The 18603-nt window shown below is 50.9% G+C and overlaps 1 protein-coding gene across 1 annotated transcript in view; it reads left to right on the top strand.

Annotated features, from left to right (window-relative positions):
• Nucleotides 1-219: 219 nt before the first annotated feature.
• Nucleotides 220-18603, top strand: part of Klf13 (KLF transcription factor 13) — a 47276-nt gene continuing 28892 nt past the window's right edge. Inside the window, exon 1 of the mRNA XM_027955905.2 lies at nt 220-1209. Within this exon, the coding sequence (XP_027811706.1) occupies nt 621-1209 (589 nt within the window). The 5' untranslated portion in view covers nt 220-620. The remainder of the gene's footprint in view (nt 1210-18603) is intronic.

Raw genomic sequence — 18603 nt, forward strand, 5'->3', positions numbered from 1 at the left:
GGCCTGACCCGGTACTCTTCAGCCAATGGCGTCCAGCCCTGCCTTAGGCCACGCCCCCTCCCCAGACGCGAGCGCGCGACCGCTAGGCCCCGCCGGTGCGCGCCCCAGGCTCCCCGCCCCCTCCGCGCGCGCAGCTCCCTGCGGCCGCTGCCGCCTGTAACCTGCGCCGCCAGGATGTGGCTGGGGGCTGACGTCGGGTCCAGATGTGGCCCCAGCCCCGCCCACCCCCGAGGCCGGGCCGCCCACACCGAGCTGCGGCGCGCACGGCGGCTGTCCCGCCTGCCACAATGCGCGGCGAAGCTGTGCCCGCGACTTGACGCGGTCGTCCCTAACGTCGCCACTCGACATCCTTAGGACAGGCCGCCCCTGACGCCGCGCTGGGACCCTATTCGCCCACGCCCCCCATGCGCTCACTCCCCGGTGCCGGGTCGGGCGGACGCGGAGCCGCGCGGGTGACGGCAGAGGCGGCTGCGCGCCCAGCCTAGCCCAGCCCAGCCGGAGGAGAGGGCGCGCCGCGCCCCCGCCCCCCGCCTGCTCTCCGGAGGCCGTGGGTGCGGATGCGCGGCTGACGACTCGTAGAGACTAGCACTGCCGCCCGCCCGCCGGCCGGAGCCCGCAGCATGGCAGCCGCCGCCTATGTGGACCACTTCGCCGCCGAGTGCCTCGTGTCCATGTCCAGCCGCGCAGTCGTGCACGGACCGCGGGAGGGGCCGGAGTCCCGGCCCGAGGGCGCGGCTGCCGCCGCCACCCCCGCACTGCCCCGCGTTGAGGAGCGCCGCGACGGCAAGGACAGCGCCTCGCTCTTCGTGGTGGCGCGGATCCTAGCGGACCTCAACCAACAAGCGCCAGCGCCCGCCCCAGCGGAGCGCAGAGAGGGCGCTGCTGCCCGGAAGGCGAGGACCCCCTGCCGACTACCGCCCGCGCCACCCGCGCCGCCGCCTGCTTCCGAACCCGTCTCCCCCGGCGGAGAAGGTGCGGTAGCCGCGCCCCCCAGCCCCGCTTGGAGCGAGCCCGAGGCGGGACTAGATCCCGAGCGGGAGCCAGGACCCGCGGGGAGCGGCGAGTCCGGCCTCAGACAAAGGGGCCGGCGGGGCCGAAGTCGCGCCGACCTCGAGTCCCCGCAGAGAAAGCACAAGTGCCACTACGCGGGCTGTGAGAAAGTTTATGGGAAATCTTCGCACCTCAAGGCGCACCTGAGAACTCACACAGGTCAGTGGGGCGGCCGGGCGCCCAGAGCGCGCGGACAGGGGACGGCGCGGGCGGCCCAGCCACGCCCCCGGAGCTGCCCGCGGGGCGCGAGGGGAGGGCTGGGCGCGGGGAACGGTCGGGCGGAGGACGACCTCGCCCCTTCCCTCGCCTCTCAGTCCTGCGGCCGGCTTCGCGCGCCGCGTGAGGCGGTCCGGGTTCTTGGAGCCGGCGCCCGCCCGAGGACCGCGCCCCCGCCGGGCACGCCCCCTCCCGGGCGCACTCGGGCGGGGCCACGGGGGTGGATGTCGTCATCTGGGCCGGGGGCGGCGACCCCGCCCAGGCCTGGGGGCGACGCGGGCAGGTGCGCACGGATTGGGTGGGGGCTATAGGCGTCTCTCTGGTGGGTGGGCAGCCGGGGAGCCTGGGAGCTGAGGGAGGGTGGTATTTTACTGGTCTTCGTACTCCCCTCCCCCGCCCACCGGGCACGCGCTGGGGAGGGGAAGGGGGACCAGCCCAGGCGCGCGTTGGGCGAAGTTCACGCGGGGACAGGGTTCCCTTCAGCCACTCGGCACATTCTTCGCTCTCCTCTTCCTGTAATTTTTCCAGCGTTCTAAGGTTTAATTTGTCGTAACCAGAGCCCGCGGCTGCACTGGCCGACGCGGGGGGCGGTCCGGGTTAGTTGTTCCCCGCCCGCGGCTCTTTGTGGGAGCACCCGCCCATCCGGCTAGCGGGGGCGCGCTGGGCCGGAGGGGGGTTACTCGGCCCCGCGACGCTTTCTCTGGAAAGGAGCGCCCTGCCCACGGTCCGTCGGTCTGCGCCGCCTGTACCCAGCTCAGTTCTCACCTGCTGGTGGCCGGATGCGGCGGGTACGCGGCACCTGCCGGAGGACTGGAGGCCAGAGCCCGCAGCTAGGGGGGTCCGCGAACGGCCTCTCGCCGTCACCTACCCCAGGGGAGTATTTCCCATCGCTCGGGCCTGATACTTTGTAGTAGATTCCTCTGTGAAAGTTTGTTGTTTGTTTAACCCCCTTTTCGTTTCTTTGTAACACAAAGACAACCATTTAATGGATAGCAACTCCCTTCCCCCGGTTTGTTTTAAAGATTGTTTCCCTGAACTCACGTGAATTCCTCTGGCATTTAACTCTTCCATTTTTGAGGCAGGTTCACAGCTTGAATACTTAATACCGTTACCTTGTTACCAAGGGTTGTGCATTTTGTTAAGTAGTTCACATGCTGATTAAACAGTAAAGCAAACAAAAACCCTGCGGCCTTCAAGACCCTAGAGCTGGAGGCCCTTTTCTCTTGGTATACTGGGAATTGAGCGGCCCGAGATCTGCAGGTGTAGGGGTTGGTGTATCTCTTAACGACTTCCCCTCGGAGACTGCGCTCCCGGTCCTAGCCCCTTGCTGCAGCCTTCCCCGAACCACGTGGTTGATTCTGCGGTGGAGGGTGAACGTGGAGCCTTTTCTAGGCATTCCGGGTCAGAATTAATTGTGTATGGGTCCGGGGTGGGGCGGGGCTCTCAGTTCAGCTTGGGAACGCTGCCGCGACGGTGGGTGTGGCCGTGGGGGAGGGGCCAAACTAGGTTCTGAAAGCAGGGGACTCTAGAGGGAGGGATGGGAGCAACACTTGGGGCGTGGCGGTGGTTAAGGTCTACCCGAGGGGTGGGGTATGAGGCCAGTGCTGGGCGGGGAACTTAATGATTGGGAAATCCTGGAAATCCTTCTGCAGCCTCTTTTATCCGCGGCCTAAAACCCGGCAGCACCAGGTAGCTGGCTTTTTGACTAGCCCAGGGTGAGGGAGGGGTGTGAGGGAGGGGTGTGAGGGAGGGGTGTGAGGGAGGGGTGGGCGGGGCGGTAAGGGCTTCAGCCCCGGGATGGTTTCCTGATAGGGTCGCCCCCTCTTCGGGTGAGCAGACGTCTAGGCTAGAAAGAGGTGTGGAGCCCGGAGTGCTGGGGACTTGCGTCTCCCGCAGTGGGATGAGGGCCCTTTCCTATAGTTTCTGGAAACGCAAGATTGGCAGAAGCAACCCTCTTTGAGTGCTTGCAACAAAGTCTATTCTTAAAAGGGGGGAACCCTCTCTGTACTTCATGTGTGCTGAGATCAGAGTGAGGCTCCACCTATAGGTGAATGCAGGCGCCTGGACCCCTCATGAGGGCGGGAGTTTGAAATAGCACAGATTCTAAGCCGCAGAAGCTGAACTACTTAGTACACCATAGCTGGGAACTGCGTTTATTTAGTACCCCAGTGAATGTGATTATGAAAGTTGCACATCCTAAGCACCTGCCTGTGATGCAGGGCATCTCTGGGAAACCCATTAACAGCCCCTGCTTGGGTGGAAGTACAGAGCATGCAGTAACTGGCTTTCATAGGCATAGAACAGGAGCTTGCTGGTGGAAGGAGACTGGTGTAGGACACATAAGGGAGAAGTCAGCAAGGCTGGCCCCAGGGGGTGACTGAGTTGCCAGGTTTCCAGATAGACCCTGACTCAGAGGTGGTTGTAGTTTGGTTTGTGGGCCATCAGAAGTATTCTGGGGAGTCTCTACAGGCAGTGGCTCAGGTCTTGCTGCATTTTCTACTTCATTAGGATCCTTCCTCCCAGGACCCATAGTGATTACATGGCAGGGTTGAATATTAAAACCACCTTAGCTAAGGAAGTAGGCAGCAGCTCTTTGACCAGGAAGGGGTTTCTAGACCTTGTGGCTTGGTGAGATCTATGCTTATCACCTGGAAAGTCCTTGGAGAAATAAGGTGGTGTGTGTGTGTGTGTGTGTGTGTGTGTGTGAAAACCCTTTGGGAATTGCAAGGGTCAGCCTTTATTTGTGGTGGTGGTGGTGGTGGGGACCTGCCATCCTTATGCCAGGGCTTTGCTCTACTCTGCCCTCCCATCCTAATCCCTGAAGAGCTGCTTGCAAAGATTACCCTTCTTAGTTAGCTGTGTGGGAGTGTTCTCTCCCTTTGCCACTTCTCTGATAGTCATCCTGTGGACTATTAACCCTCTGTCACATTTAGGTAATTGTTGATGTTAAAGCAAATGCATAGTAAAACAAACCTCTTTGCAGCTCAAGCCACTTGTTTATATAATTGGAACTTCTCAATCCAGATTTGGGAAATTTACTAAGTCTAATTTTGGGGAGTAGCAAGATGAGGTGCAGATTTTCTGGAGACTGAAGGGTTTTGGTGTGGAAAAGAGGACTTCCAGAAGATCAGGGCAGGCTGGGGCCCTCTTGAGAGCAAATAGTCCCTCTCTGAACCAGCTGTGTCCTGCATCTGGAGACTCCAGCTTATTTTCAGGTGGGGCCCAGTGGGCTGATAGTAGAATGGCCACTCAGGCTTTCTTGGCAGCACTCTAAATACATTCCTACCTATTTGTTCCTATAAAGAGTTGTTTTCCAAGGGACTCTGTGCCCTGTTTTCTCCACAAACACTGGGAGCCAAAATATCTCCTTGCATTCTGCCCAAACTGGGCCATTCAGGAGCTCTAGGGCTCCAGGAGAAAAGTGGGTATGTGGGCCCAGCTGTTCACCTGCAGACCTTGAGTGATGCTTATGGTCACTGCCCTTGTTTGGGATTGGGATTCCCATAGAGTAAGATTGTATTCTTTCAGCATTTCCAATAATCTTTAGTTTAAAATTTATCCTTACTCACTGAAGCAGGGATTGGATCCTGAGTGAGATTCTTGGGACAGGGTTTTTTGGCCTCTTCTCCAAGTGCACTTTGGCCTTGGAGTCTGTTTCCAAACACACTGGTGGCTGTGTTTCTCACAGGTGCTCCCTGATACAAGTGTCTGGTACAGCCTGTCAGAGTAAAGGGAGACTGTGTGGGATCTTCTTTACCCAGGCAAAACCAGGCTTATTAATGGCTACTGCTTTGTCCAGGGACGTGTCCAGGCCAGTGGCTCCTACCTCTGGCACCTCCACTGCCCCAAGCTTCAATCAGGCCTCCTTAGTGAAACTCCTCAAATAGTGCAGGAGCTGTGGACAGAATGTTTGAGCCTGCTCCTTCCCCCACTAAGCACCTCTACCCTATGCTGGTGCAGCCCCTTTCAGATCTTAATAGATTTACACATGTGTATCCACACAGATGTTTAAACACTAGAAAATAGTCTGCCCGAAACACTCTACCACAGGTTATACTTAGCTTTCATCCTGTTGATTACTTGGATCTCAGATGTAGCAAGTCAAAAGGAAAAGGGTGAAATATATTGATAGCCATCCAAGGTAAGGGAGGAAACAAACCCAGTAAGTTACTAAGTTATGTGTGCTCATATGTGTGTGCATTTAACTGTATAACTGAAGAAACCCCACCAAATATAATTTCAGGACAAATGTGGGGCCCTGTCAAATATGTTGTTCCTTCTTTCAGTAGTCCCTGAAGCCTGCCTTAGCGACCCTGTAATAAGTGACATTTCTAACAGCAATTTTGAGATACCAGCACTCTGTAAAGTGTGTCTGGTTTGTGCTTTAAGAAGGCAGTTTAAAATTGTCCTTTAAAAAAAAAAAAAAACTTCTAGAGTGGTCCACTCAGCATTCACAATCATATCTAAGACTTCCAGACTGCTTGGTAGTGGCAGATATTGTTCTGACTTCATTAGTTTATGAAATTACTTAATCTTCAAAAGGGCCCTAGGAGGTAGACACTGTTATTATTACTAATTTTCAAATAAGGAAAATAAGGCTCAGATGGGTTAAGAAACATTCCCAAAGTCACACAGCAAGTGAGGGTGGAATTAGGGTTTGCATCTGGACAGCTGTGTGCCTAAGTTTCAGTGTGCCTACCATACCCTTTGCCACTGTCTCTGGACCTGCATTCCTGGTGATGCAGGTAAGCAAGTTCCCTTCCCTAGTATTAGAAGGCTATGTGTCCCCCAGAACATTGTTCCCCCACAAGTTTGTACTGTTTCTGAAATGACAAGGGTGTATTACAGTGATCATGCATATACTCTTCCCCTAGTTTTGTCCATTAATGTTTTGTTATACATTTCTCCTTTTCTTCCTCCCTTTCTTTTTTTTCTCTAACGTATTATTTGATGTATAGACTGTATTCATTTTCCCAAATGAGTCTCCCAAATGTCCCATAGGGGATCCAGAATCCACATTGTGTGTGGTCATCCTATCTCTTTAGTTTCCTTGAATCTAGAATAGTACATCTTTTGGTTGGTTATTGCATTGACATTTTAAGGATTGAAGCCAGTTGACCTGTAGAACATTCCACAATCTGGTTAGATGTGATTGTTTTCCTCATGTTTAGGTGCTGCTTAAATAATTTTGGGCCACCAATAGGATACAGATAATGTTGGGCATTTCCACTGCAATGTAGCTGGGGTAGGAGCCAGCTGGATCACATGTCATACATGGAGACGGATGTGTTCACCAGGTCCTCGCAGGGACATTTTCCTCTTGGTAATTGTATTACAGCTTTTTGGAGGGGCAGGTGTGTACTTGTGGACCTTTAGTCACACCCTTCCATGTACCTGGTTGGTCTCTGCATTGTTTTCCAACTTCTTGACTGTACAGGTGTTGAGATTTTGGAGTTCTGCTTTGTAAGTCTTTTTTAAAGTCTAAGGACAACGTGGTAGAGGCTTTGGCATTCCCTTCCTCAAACAAGACACCTTAATTTATTTTTAAAAGTGTTTCCAGGTGGTATTGATAGCCTGTTCTAAAGGTGGTTGGCATTGTGTTCTTGGTCAGCCCACTGTGCCTTGCTCATCCTATTTCCAGGGCTTGTGCAGTTCTTGCTGTCACTAACACCCTTAAGTCCTGGTGAGTCTTTACATGCTTTCAAGAAAAAACAAGTATAGATCTGAGTTCACACACCTCAGCCTGATTTTCTTAATTTTGCAATTACAAATGGGGTTATTTTCTTGAGAAATCAGCTCCCTCTTAAAGTGAGAATAGAATTCTCTCCAGCTTGGTGGCTCCAAATAAATGCTGTGCTGTGTGACCAGGGTTGGGGTGGGGTAGAAAGCTGCTGATACAGTCTCCAGGGCAGGACACACAGAGTTTGGAAAGCTGTGGTCACTGTTCTGGGTATATATAGTGGAGAATTAAACATTTTAGCTTTTTTGGCAGGGATTAAACAATAGGCACTTGTTAGAAGACATAAGAGGGCTGGGGTTGTAGCTCAGCAGTAGAGCACTCACCTAGCGTGTGCAGAGTCCTGCGTTTGATCCTCAGCATCACATAAAAATAAATAAATAAAATAAAGGTATTGTGTCCAACTACAACTAAAGAAATAAATTTATTTAGGAAAAAAAGACACAAGAAATCCTTAACCAAGCCTACTGCTGTGACTTTGTCCACACACATATGCACATGCATATATGTTTATACATGTGTATACACATCTGTCTCCATGTATGACATGTATATGTGCACACATGTGTACATATACATGTATATGTAAATGTGGTGTCCTGTTCATTGTTGTGTCTGAACCATGCATCCAGACCCAGAACATGGTGACATCGTGGATCTTCTGATTTCTAGTCCAATTTAGGTTCTAGAGTCCACCTGAAACCTCAGAGACTGTTGACAGCTATTAATGAGTTAGGGTGTTGGACAGAGGCACAGAGTTTCCTCAGTTGAAACTAGGACCTTGATAGAGGCTGTTCATCTGCTCCACCCCAACTCCTGGCCCCTAATTCCCATACTGTTTTTCGTTACTTGGCTCTTGTTCTGTCTCCCACCCTGACCAGTTTCCCTCCTGATCAGGGCTGTACCCTCAACACTACTTGACATTGAGCATTATGTGTGTGTGGTAGATAGGTGGGCACAACATGGCACTCTGGTTCTTAGTAATATTGTTCTGGACAAATGAAACCAAGGGCACACATCCCCAAGTTATTTATTTATTTATTTATTTTTGTCAGGGGTGTCTGTTTATTGTTCTCCTTTTTTGAAGTTCATCACACAAAAACACTTGCTAACCAGGAACTTGGCCACAATCTGTGGCCATCAGCCAGTCTGTCCCAAGGTGACCTGTTTGGAAAAGAGCTGAGGCTTGATGCCTCAGACTAAATGTCCCTATGCTGCTGCCACAGGGGCATGGCCTGCTTTACATGAGTGGGCGACCCTAGGTCCCTGGGCACTGGGCATAGGCTTATCTCCTTGGAACTGTATCCCAGGATGCATTGTGGAAGAGCTTTGCAAGACATAGGGGCCTGAAATTAAAAGTCATTCACCAGAGTTAGGGGTGTTACTGAGTGTTTGCATAACATGCACCAAGTTCCTAGGTTCCAACATTAGCATTACAACCCACGCGCCCCCCCCCCCCCCCCCAAAAAAAAAAAAAGTCACCTGCGGAAGAGCTTCCTGCCCTGGACTCCTGTCTCAGGGGTACTTCTGAAGGGAGAGATCTGTTGCATGTCCATCTTCTGTGAACAAGGGCCAGTTGGAAGGAAGCCTGGCAATGGCAAGAGGGTGAAATAGGTCCAGCTGCCTTCTACTCAGGTCTACTGCACCATGGGAGGGATCAGTGAGATGATGACTTGAGCAAGTCTAACAAGTGGTCAGGATTGATCTGACCTCAATCCTTTTTGGAGGACCCATAGTTGTTATCCCTTGTGAATATGAGCTCTTTCATAGTCCAGAATTCCTCCCATAGTAAGGAGAGCCCATGAACACAGTGGTGTCCCTAAGGTTTATCACCCTTTGGGACTTCGGAGGACTTGCAGTTTCATATGTAGGACTTCCCATCTCACTTCTGAGATGTCAGGGCAGGTTGTCTGCTCTTCTTAGGGGCTAGAATCCTTGTTGGGGATGGGTTCAATCTATGGATTTGGTAGCATGTCCTCTCTGGAGAGGTGGCTTAAGGAGATATAAGAATCATTTTCCTCAGGCCACACCTGAGTATTTGCAGGATCTAGGACATAACCAGGAATGCCCTCCTCCCATGAATTCCTTCTCTGAGCCTTTTCGTTGTTCTTAACTCTCTTTTATGTGTAAATGCTCACTAAAAAGAAACAGAATAAAGGGAACTTGATTTAGGGCTAGAGGTAGAAGTTAAAAGTTAATGGCAGAGCACAAACAGGGGCTCTGCAAGGAAGTATTGAGAAAGTGGAAACAGAAAAGAGATGTGTGAGTCTCAGGCTGGCTCCTTGGTCCTCCAGGATGAGAGGCCAGATGGCTCAGACCCAGCAGGCATTGGCCTGAAGGTACCAGGAGGGTTCCCCTGGACCCTTAGCTAGGTGAACTGTTCAGTTCTGTCTGGATTCTGTTGAGGGTCTGAGAGATGGGGCTAGGCACCAGGGGTATGCCTGGGCATCTTTCCAACCACAAACCCTACACATATTCTTTAAACAAGAGATAATAAATGTGAGCTAATTACATAGTTGCCAGTTATGTGAATCTTATGAAATGTGTAAAAGTGACAGCAGTCTGGTTCTTTGGTAGGCTCTCCATTGTCTTGGTCTATGCACTTGGCCCATCAGGTATTCTTGATGCACTGCTCTTGTCTTCACCCTGACAGCCTTGTCTGGTTTGCCTACTGGTCACTGGTAGTTATCATGTCTCCTCAGGTTCCACCATCCCATGCTTAGGTCTCCAACCTCAGAAGGATTCTCCTCATGCTTGTTTATCAGCTTCTGTTTGTCTCCTAGCGCAAATGGCATGGTGAGAGAAGGAGGTACTTAGTGCAGCACCTGAAGGTCCTAAGGGACACTGGCCCCCTACAGCCCAGCATGGTGAGGCCAAGTTCCTCCAGTTTTATTTCTTTTCCAGAGTCCACCTATTTGTCTGGATGCATGACAGTTGCTTTTTTCTAAAAATGACTGCTGCTTGGCCTAAGGCACCAGGACATTGTCTGGTTGAGTCTAAGTGGCTTTGCAGGATGTCACCTTTTGTAAAGGCTTAAATGTGGTTTGATTTTTTTTTTTTTTTTTTTTTTATGCTGTGTCCCCTATGTGATGGGTCTGGCTGAAGGAGGCAGGCCCCTATGAGTGTTCACTGTTATGGGCATCATGCTACTATGTTGCAAGCTGAGCTGGTTGTCCTAAATTACTGTCAGACCTTAGGGTCTTGTGAACTATTCAGCATTGGCTACTGACAGGTTCTGATTTGAAGCTGTCCTAGTGACAAACTGGGTGTTTTGCTTCAGACAAGTTGTACCATTTTAAAGTTTACTCTTACTTTAGCTTTTTAAAAGCATCAATCTTTATTTTCCTGATCTTCCTCCTTGCTCTGAATTATGAGCCAGGGATCTTGGAAGATAGGTGTGTGTGTGTGAGAGAGAGAGAGAGAGAGAGAGTGTGTGTGTGTGTGTACATGCGTGCGTGTATGCCTATGCCTGTATATGCATATGCATGTATGTTTATGTACACATATGTATGTGTGCATACATGTATGCATGTGATCAACCATGTAACCTAACATTCAGGATAGTTGTTCTTTTGACTAAAAGCCAGTTCTAAGATATCTGGCCAGGTGTGCAGGCTGCCCAGTATGAATGATTGTTGCTCACAATACTATGAACCTCAGTAGAGCTGCATTACTGAAAGGCTGATACCCCGCAGTAGCAGGGCAGGAGGGAGCCCACCATGGCTCTTTAGGCAGGACCAGCCTTGAAGGTGGAGAAGGACCCTAGAGCCAAATCCGACAGTATTGCTCCCTATTTTTCTGTTCCTCCTTCACAGATCAAGGAGCCCAGTGGCCTGGTATGGGGGCCTGGCCTGACCCAGAGAATGTATGAGACCTGAGCTCTTTAGCTGCCCAGCTGAGGATTCAGCCTGGGCCCTTCCTTTCTTCACCTCTTCCTTGTTCCCTGGGATCTGAGCTGTTTCTCATCTGCCTTCAGAGCTCTCTAGCCCTCAAGACAAGCTGGTGGGGAAAGGGCTGCAGGGGTTGGAGGAGAGAGGATATAGGTGCCCCTCCTTGGTGCTGTAGGCAGCTTTGCCTAGGAGACCCTACAGGGGAAGCTGCAGCTTCCTCCTTCCGCCCTATGGGGACACCCTAGCACTGATCCCATGGGATGTTGGGAGGAGGTGGCTTGGTTGGCTGTTCCTGGTTGTAGTCAGGGTCCTCCTACACAGCAGAACTGGAGGTAAACACTGGGTTGCCTTGACAACTGAGCTGAGGCAAGGCTCTGAGTGCTTGTGGCTAGAGAAGTTCTCATTGTCTCAAGTTTCTAGGATGGGTTTCTATTTTGATTTTTTTTTTTTAATTAGCTGGTATGACTAAGATAGCAAAATGCCTGACCTGGTTCCTATAATTTCTTAATAAACATTTATATTCCCTTTATAGGAGGAACATTTCAGTGCTTCATTGACTTTTTTTTTTTTTTTGGCAGTGTTGAGGTAGGGTGGGGGCAGCACAGAGCACCCCTCCAACAGCTGGCAGGGCCATAGGCCAGACAGTGCTGGCCAAGGTCCAGGGACTAGGAGCGCTTACGTAAACGCCACATCAGAATTTTATTGGCTTTGAGGCCAATTAATTCCATGGAAAATTTTGGGGAGCTGCTTCTTTTCTCTTAGAATGTTCAGATGCCCCTAAGTGAAGCTTCTAGAAATAATCAGACCAGACCAAGAAGTCTGTCTGAGCCCAAGGAATGCCCTCTCCACCCAGTGCCAGGCCCTCTCTGGAGGTCAAGATGGGAACTTTTTTTACAGCTTGGTACAGGTGACATTTCTGTTTGCTGTTAAACTATAACTGCTCATGCTGGCAGCCTGAGTAGGCTATATCTGGGCCCATGTCCTCCTTGCTTGTACTCTTGGTGGGATACCCTGATGGAAATGCCTTGGGCAATGGCAGGGACTCAGCAGCAGGTTCTTGCATAGACCTGGACCTTCACCTTGTGTCTGCCTGGGCTTTCCTGCTCTGCCTAACTGCAAAGTACCTCACATAGAGTCAGTCACCTGCCTTAGCAAGGAGCCAAGGTAAGTCTACAAGAAGTATTTTCATTCATTTTATCCCTAGAGCTGATCCAAGTGATCCAGTTGGGTAATGTGTCCTGTGAGCTATTCTGCAAAGCTACTACTTCTAGGTCTCTTTTTAGGGTCCCATCCTCATGATGGTTGTACAGGGCCTTTTGAGTCCCTTGACACTGCCCATTCATGCCAGAGTGGACTGGGCTGCCTCATAGATCCTTTATCCCAGCTCTCATGACTAATTTGTAAGCATAGATCTACAGGAAAGCATCTCCCTGCAGCAGGGGTTGTTCCAGTTGCCATGGGGTCAGGGCCCACCAACCCAGCACTCAAGGAAATGTTTAGATTTTGCTGTATTTATTTTAGAATACATCCCTGATGTATTCTAAAGTGCTTTTCTGCACTTTGAGCTTCCCAGCCTCTCTCCAGTTTTCCCCACTGAGTCCTGGGCAGTTGTCCCTCAGCCTGGTGCCCAACATCTGGGTGGAATGCCAAATTAGTGCCCCCTCCCCTGAGCAGTCTTCCTCACCTGGACACCGAACAGCCTTCTCATCATTCTTTCTTTATAGGGCACAAACAGTCCTGTTAACATAACCCCTTTCAGGGATGCATGAAGAACTTTATTTTATATAAAGAGTATATCGACCTGGTATTGAAGAGTATTACACATGGGAATTTTGTGAGATATCCAAGTGCCTAGCACCTCTGTGCTGTTTGCAAGGTCTAACAGTTTGTGCTTTGGACTTTGAGCCCCACATCATTGCTGCATCTCTCTTCCTGGCCAACCATGTGGCAGTTTGACTCCATAGATGTTTTGTTTTAGAAATTTTTTTTAGGAGTCTCTTAGTGTTTTATTTTTATCAGAGAAAGATCTTTTTTTGTCTGCTTATGCCTTGTTTTTTAAAAAGAGAGAAATTATGACATATTGATGAGAATGCTTGGCTTTGGAGTTGGAACAGGCAGAGCCCAGCACCGGGTTTTCATTAGTAAAGTAGGTTTGTCTGGTCATGCTGACCTTTGAGGAACACATGAGAACATAGACAAGACATCCAGGAGCATGGGGTTTGTGGCAAGGCTGTGTTTGTGTGTTTAATCTGCAAGAGCAGAATTTCATGTCCTACAGTATTATTCACAGGTACCTGGATGAACAGTTTTGCTGCTTGTCCTTTTGAAAAGAGACATGATTCAGAACTATTTTTATGAAGTAGGTTCTGGGTGGTGCCTAAGGATCCTTACTGCCTGCCCGGAACCTGCCCACCCACAGCTGTTCTGTGGCATGGAGCATGTGGTGGTCTTAGGTGCACAGCCTCAGCTTCTGTATCTATAAGGTACCCATCTCAAGGATGCCAGGAAATGAACCAGGACCCAGTTGTAGAAAAATGGTACAGACTGCAAGGTTTCATGATCATCCCATTGTTGCTGGGTGTTGATCTATGCTCAGATTAGGGAGTAGTGGCCCTTTATCAGGTGAGCCTCCTTTGTTACCAGGTAACCAAGCCCTCCCAGTACCTGTTTTGTACCTGTCTAGACTCAAATTAGCAGAAGCAGCTGAAATAAAACCTCAAGGGAAAGATTTGGTCCTTGGTCACCAGAGCAGTTCTGGTCAAGCCAAAGTACTGACAGGATAAGTCCCCTCCATCAGTAGTCTGGGCAGTTTCAGTGACAGGTGTCTGTACTAGTCCTGCTAACGCAAGTCCCACCCAAGCAGAAGGACTTTTTGAGTCCCAGTATGCTTTGAGTAGTCTTAGGCAACGGAGACTAGCACCTGCAGGAGCCCTGCCTCTCCTCTTGAGACATAGGCACTATGACAGGTTTTGTACTTATGGCCCTTCTTCAACAGAAGGCCTGTTTGCAGAAAGAATTGCATCATGTGACCACTCTAGAGGAGCCCTGGGAGTAGAGCTCACTCACTTCTGCTCTCAGAGTATCTTACATGTGCAGCCTAGGGAATCCCACTAGGACCTACTTTCACTGTTTTTATGTCTTGCCAGGGCTTCTCTGGTTTCAGCAGGCATTCTACTTCTTGTTTACAGAAGTGATTGCTTTTGTGAGCTTTGGGCCATCTGTGGATTTTTTTTTTTTTTCCTTTTCTCTTTTTGGGGATAGCAACTCTGTGTTTGTAAATATGAGAATTGTTTCCTACAGTGAAGCAAGGAAGCATTCTTGAGGCTGACTTTCAGCTGTGAACAAGTTTCTTACCCCTTTCTTGCTTTCTTATCAGCTTCATATGAAAGCATTTGGCAACAAAATGCTTCCTGTGTGGTCTGAGGTGAATATTTTGAATGACTGTAAGTAAGAGCATGGCTTCCTTTCTCTCTCCCTGCATGTTTGTTTTAGAGGATACCTGTAAATGTGCCATCCCACAGAGCCCACTTGCTGGATGGTGGTAGGGGGTTCTTTCTGGGGCTGAAGTTTCCTTGTCTTTCCCTGTTGGCCAGGCCTCTTTGCAGAGACAGCAGAGGACACACTGAGGTTCATGTGCCATATCTGTGCCCTGTCTGTGTGATCTTGAGTGGGCCTCTTCCCTCTTCAGCTCTGAGCCATTGGTTGTGACCAGCCCCTGGGCCGGGGTGGGAACTGTCCTGCACCTCTGCACAGGATTTGCCACTTAGGCATCTGCTTGACACCATCCTGGAAGAAGCAGTGACAAGACCTGTGGTGGCAAGGCTGGAGGCTGTTGGAGCAGAGACATGTAGGATGGATTCAGTCTCCCAAAGAGCCTATTGCACCTGCCTGTGCACTGTCCCAGGCCATGTACCATCCCAGGCCTCAACCTCTGGAGATGAGAGAGAGACTGCCTCCAGGCTACTCACCTGCAGGGAGAAGAAAAGGAAGCTGATGAGGGTGTCTAGCCTTCTGGGAAGACCAGCAGGTGGGGTCTGTGTTCTGATGGGCCCTGGTAAGGATCATTTGCCCACCTATGCAGGCAGTACTCTGGGCTATAGTAACTCAAACTGATTTCATGTTAGGAGATGATTTCCACACACAGAAAATGACCTGGAAAATTTTTCTGTTTAAACTACTGAGATCTGGCTAGCAGACCTAGGTCCTAGATTAGGGACATTCTGACAGACTGTCACTTCCCACTCCTATGTTTCATGTGGAAGTCCTCTTTGGGAAGATTTGAGGTGGGTGGCCTGAGGGCACCTTAGGCTCCAGTGCACAGTTAGCTGGCCCAGGTTCCTGAACAGACTCAGGAAGGTGACAACAAGGCTTCTGCCCTTGCAGTATTGAGGCCAGGGGCAGGCATAGGATTGTCCCACTTAAATATTTTTTTTTTTAATATTTATTTTTTAGTTCTTGGCGGACACAACATCTTTGTTTGTATGTGGTGCTGAGGCTCGAACCCAGGCCGCACTCATGCCAGGCGAGCGCGCTACCGCTTGAGCCACATCCCCAGACCTGCCCACTTAAATATTTCTTCCTTGGGGAGAGGTCTCTTGCCCACCCCACCTGCATTCACCTGCATGTCTTTGTGTATTTAGTGTTCCTCCTCCTTGTGAGAATGCGCATTGGTGCCGTGCTAGCAGAGGCAAGCAAGCCACAGAGCCTCATGGGCTGGTCAGCAGTCTGCAAATAGAGTACTTGTACACAAGTGGTCTGGTTGTCAGGGATGACTGTCCCAGGGAGATGCTCCCTGACTCCTGGGACACACACACACCATCACTTACCCAACTACCTCCCATTAGTCTTGTACCCATGATTTAGACTTGACTTCTTGGTGTCCTGGCTGGTGGCCAGACCCATGACAGGAAGTGTCACCCATTTAGGGGCTGAGCTAGGTCAGCTAAGGGCCCTCTCTCTCTTTTCAGTGGGATGGGTTTGGGCCTAGGCCTCATTCCACACCCTCCCAGTGTGGCCTACACAAGGCTTGTTCTGACAGTATAGAGAATAAATCTTGGCTCTGGGGTCCGCAGATTTTTTTTTCCCCCCTGAAAGTAGTAGGATCTTTATTTTAACAAAACCTCATGGAGTGCAATGCAGAACAAAGCTGGGGACCACCTATAGGATAGGCAGAAATGAGAGCAGGAGGGCCCTGCCTATGGCTGAGTGCTGCCCAGGCTTTGTCTGCTTACCTTGAGGAGAGGGTGCTGGGTAGTCCTGAAGCTAGTGAAGGGTCCTCCCTCCACGCCCTCCCCCATATCGAAAAGGAGGTGGCCAGCTGAGTGGAGTAGGGCCAGGTAACCAAAAGAGACCAAAGTCCCAGCCTGTACCCGATGGTCATCCCAGGCATTCCGGCCACAGTTCTTTTGAAAGGTTCAGTCTAATCCTTGGGCTATGCCAGGAATGGGGCTTCTGCCCCAGTGTACCCCAGTGTTGAGGTCTGGGGCAGGTGATTTTGAGGCTGTAGGTTCTGATCCTCTCCTGGCTCCTCAGAGGAGTGCCACCATGGCCTCCTAGCCTTTGAACAGGTGGAGATTGGCTCTGGGCTTCTTGGGTTGGGCAGGAGGAAGCAGTGATGAGATCCTAGTTAGAGAACAGGGTAGGCTCACCAGCCTGAAAGCAGCAGAATCTGGACTCACAGCCTGGGCAGAAGCCTTGGACTCCCCAAAGGAGAAGGAAAGTGGCCAAGGTCAAAGTTATAGCACTGAGTTTGGGGGTGGGGCTGGCCTGACCAATAGCATACACTGGACATGGCTGTGTAAAGCTGCATTTGTGGTATCAGTGGACAGTGTGGGACAGCTGACATGGGGTTTGTTTCTTCACTTGTTCCCCGAGTGTCATGAGGGATCTGGCTCAACATCTAGCATGCTGTTATCTCTTCTTCCCATTTCATGCTTCTTTCCCTTGAGGGCTTGCTGTTTGTGAGGGCATTGCCCTGTGGCCTCATCCCACATGTTACTTTATGGGCCTGGGAAGCCCATGTTCCTGCCCCAGTGTACCTCACCTCTCACCTTCTCTGGTGTCTGCCTTGAGAGCACTGTGGGTGGGGCAGATCAGGGCCTGAGTGACTGCCTTGTGCCTTGAGGCAGCAGCCAGGGGATCCACTTTAAGTGTCACTAGATCACATCCTGAGACCAAAAGGAAGTTCCTGAATGGGTGTGAGGAGGGTGTGGAGGAGTGGGTGGAGTCAAGAAAGCAAGGAAGTAAGCTGCTTCTGTGGCCTCCCCAGACCCTTTGCCAGTGACCCTTCCCCTGCCTTCTGGGCCCTGATGTTCCCAAAGAGGTATCACCCCATATGACTGGAGTGTTGGCCCTGAAGTTGTTGCTACCATGAGGCTACAGTCTGAGACAGCTGGGCCCGTCACTCCTTCCCAGTCACAATGCTGAACACACCAGGGCCTAGTGGCTTAGTTCCAACATGTGCCTCTGCAGATTCAGCCTGTCAGTTTGTGAAGGGCAGATGACCCCCAGCTGGGGAGGGCTCTGTCTGTACCTTCACCTACTATTCATGGCCTCTGCTGCCCCAAGGGTATAGTTTGCAGCCACTGGTGGGAATAAATGTGCTCTTTTCCTTGTTCCAGAGGGAAAATATGAGAGCTGAGAGGGAGCACATGACCAGAACATTTGTGTACAACAGCACCCATCTAGAAACCCAGGGCTGTTCCACATAGAACATGTGGTCAATGATCTCGACATTGTTTCTGGGAAGAGCACCCATTTGGGACTTCCAGAAATCACCTTCTTCCTTTTTATGAAACTTTCAGCCTTTCCCCTACTCTCTCCCCCTGTTTCCCTGCCTGATTTCTGTATTTCTGAGTCTGGAGAACTTTCAAGTCCAGATGTTCCTCTGCAGACACCTCACCCTGGCTATGGGGTTGAGCTCCTAGCCAGCAGCCTTGTCTTTTTCTTCCTGGATTTGCTTCCTTCTCACCTGATCGCCACCTCTTATTATCAGTATGCTGCCACTCTGGAGTCACAGGCCCAGGCTGCCCAGTGGCTATGGGAAGCCCCCAGGGCACAGCATGGTGTTATCTCTTCTCCAACTTCTTCTTCTTCAGCAGTTTATGCTCAGATGGTGCCTCTCATGGCCTTGGGGACTTCCAGGGCAGGGTCCCAAAGCCTCTAGCTGCCCCCTCGCAGGGTCTCAGCCTCTTCTCTGAGTGGGGGGTGCCCCTCTTAGTGCAATCTTGGTCTGTCACAGGATGGTAGCTCATTTCTGTATCTTCTGTTTCAAAGGCATCACCTTTGACTGGAAGAAGAAATGAAAACACCACCTGCCCTTGAAATCTTTCAGTTTCTACATAGGGACATTCCAGGCACTTGGTGGTAGGGCCAGGACTCCTGCTGGACCCCCTGCATGTCAGCATTAAGGTGATTGGTGGTTTCATTCCCACCTCACTATTCTAGGCAGGCAGCTAAGGGTCAGGAGAGGTGCAGATTGGATGGGTGAGCTGAGGGGATTCAGGCCTGGGATAAGTTCCCCCTCCCTACCCCATCCTGCTGGGCTTCATCTGGGCTGTGATGAGGTCAGATCTGTAACAGGGCACATGCTGAGCTCAGCAGGGAGGATTTGAGGGCTTGAGAAACTAGGGGATTAGACAGGGAGTTTGGTTTGGACACCCAGGATCAGCAGGCATCCCCACACTGCTCTGCCAGCAGCACCAGCCTTCT

Source organism: Marmota flaviventris, chromosome 2 (assembly GCF_047511675.1).
Source record: "Marmota flaviventris isolate mMarFla1 chromosome 2, mMarFla1.hap1, whole genome shotgun sequence".
In the NCBI taxonomy this organism is placed as follows: Eukaryota; Metazoa; Chordata; class Mammalia; order Rodentia; family Sciuridae; genus Marmota; species Marmota flaviventris.